The following is a 5,271-nucleotide window of genomic DNA, read 5'->3' as shown; positions in this document are numbered from 1 at the left end:
ACTGGGGGAAAAAATGGTGTAGGGTTTACTTTGAAATGCTAGTAAAATTCACTAATAATTACAAAGAAACTGCAAGTAACAGTGAATAAAACATGACATGTTGAAGTAGAAGGTTTCAGTATTTTCTTGAAAAATGAATTCCAGTTATGTTTTTTTTTTTTGTTGTTTTTTTGCAACTACAAAAAAATAATTTTTAGAGTGATACTCTTACTGCATGACAGATATATTTCTGAATTTTAGAACATTTTAGAATTTTAGAAGAATTCTCTGATGTTCTTAGAATTTTAGAACAACAGAGACAAAGCTGATACTAAAATAACTCCATTAAGTCTCCTCAAAGAGCAAGGTCTGGCATGAAGAACATGGTGTTTTTTTGAGTCACTCACTTTGTTGAGATCAAAGCTCAGCTCATTCTCCTCTTCCTCATCTTTATTAGGTAAATGTCATAAAGCTCTCAGCTGCTTAACTGACCTCATTCCATTCAGTGATGTGCAAATGACATACCTTTTGATTGGCTGTTGACTTTTCACTTCCTGTCGACATATCCGCCCCGCTCGGATCTTCAAACACTCCATGTTTGCTGCATAAACAGGCCTCATCCTCACTCGTCCTAACACCTCAAACTCCGATTGAGACTGTCATGTAGATCTGAGATTTTCTTTTGAAGGCTAAGATCAGGTTTTTGGGCAGGTGGATCTGAACCCAGATCAGAATAAAACGGCAAAGTTCACAAAAGAAACAGACGTTTTGCGATGGATTACTTGTGTACATCTTATGGCATATTGTGCAATAACCATACATACTGTATCCTTATAGTACTGTTAAAATATTTATATGTAAATCGTAAAATAAATGCTTTAAGCAGTATATTGACTATATTGTTTGTCATTATGTTGCATGTTTAATTACGGAAGTTGAATTCAGTTCTGAGTTGGTAACCTTTTAAAAGGTAATAAAATGTACACTTTAGGTACTATTATGCACATTTAGGGGCAAATAGCGTACAAAGATATACTTTTTAAAAAGGTATTGCCCCTTTTGTACTTTTTTTTTCTGAGAGTGTACAGGAAAAAAGTTTAATTGCAACAAATAATGCAATAAAGCACAAGGGTCTGTGCATTACAGTGATTTTACCATGTTTAAGCCAAGTCACATTGATTTCTACAGTGCTTTGTACAATACAGATCGTTTCAAAGCAGCTTCACAGCTAAAAAGGAAAATATCAGTGTTCATTTTGTAAAATGTATCATATAAAAAATTCAGCTGTAAATCAGCCCTACAGATTTAAAATTCAGCTCAATTCAGTTTAATGTTGATTCAATTCAGTAACAGTGTTGATGTTACAAAGTTCCGATTGAGACTGTCATGTAGATCTGAGATTTTCTTTTGAAGGCTAAGATCAGGTTTTTGGGCAGGTGGATCTGAACCCAGATCAGAATAAAACGGCAAAGTTCACAAAAGAAACAGACGTTTTGCGATGGATTACTTGTGTACATCTTATGGCATATTGTGCAATAACCATACATACTGTATCCTTATAGTACTGTTAAAATATTTATATGTAAATCGTAAAATAAATGCTTTAAGCAGTATATTGACTATATTGTTTGTCATTATGTTGCATGTTTAATTACGGAAGTTGAATTCAGTTCTGGGTTGGTAACCTTTTAAAAGGTACTAAAATGTACACTTTAGGTACTATTATGCACATTTAGGGGCAAATAGCGTACAAAGATATACTTTTTAAAAAGGTATTGCCCCTTTTGTACTTTTTTTTTCTGAGAGTGTACAGGAAAAAAGTTTAATTGCAACAAATAATGCAATAAAGCACAAGGGTCTGTGCATTACAGTGATTTTACCATGTTTAAGCCAAGTCACATTGATTTCTACAGTGCTTTGTACAATACAGATCGTTTCAAAGCAGCTTCACAGCTAAAAAGGAAAATATCAGTGTTCATTTTGTAAAATTTATCATATAAAAAAATTCAACTGTAAATCAGCCCTACAGATTTAAAATTCAGCTCAGTTCAGTTTAATGTTGATTCAATTCAGTAACAGTGTTGATGTTAAAAAGTTAGAATTCAATTCGAATTTTTTTTTCTCATTTAATAGTGTCAGTGCGGTTAAATCTATATTACTGTTGTACTTTATACCTTCTTAAAACCACAGTAATAAATGTGCTTGTTTTTTATAAAACTGATGCAATAGCTATATAATAACAATAATCAGAATAAATATTTTTCTCAGTATTACAGTTCATCATAATTGTGTTTGTTTACTGTTGCCCAGGAACATAACTTGTTGCATTAATATAGAATGTGAGGTCACAGGTTTGTATTTATCAGCTTTTTATTACTTCAAATGCTGCTTATCCAGACAGATTTTAAAGTCAATTTCTGTGTAGAAACAAACCTTAAATACTTTAAAGATTTTCTGGATATTACCAGAATTGTTGCCCAGTAAAGTGCATACAGTACAATTCATCTGTGGAGGGCATATTGTCACTGTCTGGGGCAAGTTGTCACAATAGGAATCTGTATTGTGTAAAATTACCACAACAAATATGGCAACCCCACTAATCATTTAAAACTAATCATTTTTTCGGTCTTGACTTTTATCTTGATGTACAAACAGCTCTGTGTTAGAAAAACCATCCAGCCTTATATGTATGCAAACTTTTTCTGAAAGCCAAAATGTAATATTTAATACCAGTAGTTGAATTGTGTCTCAATCGTGCCTATTTGAGTTCCTCCATTCAGTGAACGCTTCACTCAGACCTGAAATTAGGCCCATTCTGAGAGGAGATGTATTGGTGTGCAGCATTTCAATAGGCTGCAGCTCTTTTTTGTCATTTTTTGTGTGTTAAATATCACATGTTTGGCATTATTTCTAGAGGGCAAGTGTTGAAAAGTCCTGAAATGTGATCTCCAGAGCGGGCAGCCCCTGTCCGAACCCCTCAGTGCAGGTGAAGGGAAGAGGCTTCCCTCCTTTATGAGACGTATTTGAGTGCAGGTGGAGAAGTGACCAATCAGAGGGCAAGGAGAGCTTCTACCTGAGCAGGTATCACCCGTGTGAGGCTCTCTAAAGCTGCTGTGTGTCTGCATGCAGTCTATCGGACCTATCTCATCTGAAAACCCCTCTGAATACCGAAAAACGGGATAAAACACACCGGTTATGGAGGCTAGAGGTGTTCTAGTTCTGTGTTTCGTCTGCCTGTGCGCGTTTATCGGCGCGCGTGGCGACAAAAAGGACATTTACGCGAGAGTTGTGGATTTGGTGGCTCCAGGTGAAGAGTTCCTCACAGAAGATGCGCTTCTCTCGGTGTTTGAACGGCTGGAGAACCGTGTGCAGTGCTCCGGTGTGTCGTGTGGAAAGGTAGGATATATTTGCGGGCTTTTGGAGAGGTCGAGGTCCAGCGAAGGCTCGTGCGCTACAACTGAGAGAATCTGACTGAAGAATTGGCGCGTAATTCACTGTTTTGTGGCTTAAATCATAATGATATACAAGTAAACTCTCTTATATAGGCTGACGATATAAGTTAAGGACGGTTGGAGAGAATAAATCACGCCTAAGAAGAGAAATAAAAAATCGGTGCCGTCAAAGTGCCTCTTTTATATCAGCAGTTGACATGCAACACGTTCATGAACTTCGTTACTTGTGCTGAACAGATTAATTGTTGAAACGATGCGTTTTGTAACCGGTCACGATGTCTTTGCGTAATTTTAATCACCTTTAATCTCCTTTTGACCTTCATTTTAAGTAGTCCTGTGGTGTGACAAATGATTTTTTCCAGTATAAAAGATTCAGTCCATTCAGCATTTAGCAGGTATTGGGGCATGTTGTCACAACGCGGACCTGTGGCATTTATCTGTATTTAAAATGTATGAGAGAGTTCACAGATATCAAAATTAAGTCCTAGGAATGTTTCTTTAACCACTAGATTATGAAAACATTATTTTCGAATGCTCTCTAACCGTTCAAAACGCCCGTAATTACAAAAATTTTTTTTTTAACGTTTTAACATGTTTTAAACACGTGTTTTTGTTGTTGTTGTTGTTGGTTATACAAACGTTAAGGTAACATTCAATTTCATTTGGTGTGACAAATGATTTTTTCCAGTATAAAAGATTCAGTCCATTCAGCATTTAGCAGGTATTGGGGCATGTTGTCACAACGCGGACCTGTGGCATTTATCTGTATTTAAAATGTATGAGAGAGTTCACAGATATCAAAATTAAGTCCTAGGAATGTTTCTTTAACCACTAGATTATGAAAACATTATTTTCGAATGCTCTCTAACCGTTCAAAAAAAAAAATTTAAAACGTTTTAACATGTTTTAAACACGTGTTTTTGTTGTTGTTGTTGTTGGTTATACAAACGTTAAGGTAACATTCCATTTCATTTTATACAAACATGGAAAGTTACTTTTGAATGTTCTCTGAATGTTCTAAAATAAGTATTAACATTTAAAAAACATCAGATGAACGTGAAAAAAAAAACATTTCGGGAAGAAAAAAATATATTTTTAAATGTTTTTAGAACATTTTATTTCATCATATTACAAACATTATGGAAAGTTACTTGTGAATGTTCTCAGAATGTTCTAAAACAAGTAGTAACATTTAAAAACGTTAGATAAAGGTCAAGTTAAAATGCTTCAGGAAAAAGTACAAGTTTTTAGAACATTTTTAAAGACCTGTAACGTTGAACGAACGTTCTATTAACGTTACTGGAAGAATGTTTGTTCAAAGCTATGAGAGAACCTTACCAGAACGTTCTGACAACGTTCATTATTAGCTGGGTCATTTAATATCTTAAAATGATAAACAATTATGAAATGCAAAACTATTCATAAAACAAGAAGAACAAAAATGCTTTAATAAAACATGACAACTTTCTTCAGCTTGACATTTATGGAAAGTTTTTCTTCTCTTGACCCAAGTTTAACCTTTCAGATCAAATCAGTTATTTGTGTAGAGCCTTGTCTTAATGTCTTACGTTTTGGTTTTATTGTATTTATAAAACTACTCCACAAAACCAACATAACAATCTTGATCACCAAAAAGCACTAGAAAAAGGTGTTTATGTGATTGGACTTTGACTTTAACCTTACACTCTAAAAAATGCTGGGTTAAATATAACCCAGTGCTGGGTTAAAAAGGGACAAACCCAGCTATTGGGATGTTTTGACCCAGCGGTTGGGTTGTTTTGAACCCAAACGCTGGGTCAAAACAACCCAATAGCTGGGTTTGTCCCTTTTTAACCCAGCG

General features: G+C 34.9%; 1 protein-coding gene across 1 annotated transcript in view; it reads left to right on the top strand.

Annotated features, from left to right (window-relative positions):
• Positions 1–3,072: 3,072 nt before the first annotated feature.
• The window catches only part of LOC107706569 (zinc transporter ZIP4-like), a 27,304-nt gene continuing 25,105 nt past the window's right edge, over positions 3,073–5,271 (top strand). Inside the window, exon 1 of the mRNA XM_016510323.1 lies at positions 3,073–3,375. Within this exon, the coding sequence (XP_016365809.1) occupies positions 3,175–3,375 (201 nt within the window). The 5' untranslated portion in view covers positions 3,073–3,174. The remainder of the gene's footprint in view (positions 3,376–5,271) is intronic.

Source organism: Sinocyclocheilus rhinocerous, unplaced genomic scaffold (assembly GCF_001515625.1).
Source record: "Sinocyclocheilus rhinocerous isolate Xijiao unplaced genomic scaffold, SAMN03320098_v1.1 scaffold775, whole genome shotgun sequence".
Taxonomy (NCBI): domain Eukaryota; kingdom Metazoa; phylum Chordata; class Actinopteri; order Cypriniformes; family Cyprinidae; genus Sinocyclocheilus; species Sinocyclocheilus rhinocerous.
The sequence above is the reverse complement of the archived record's forward strand: the minus strand, read 5'-3'. Positions and strand labels throughout refer to the sequence as shown.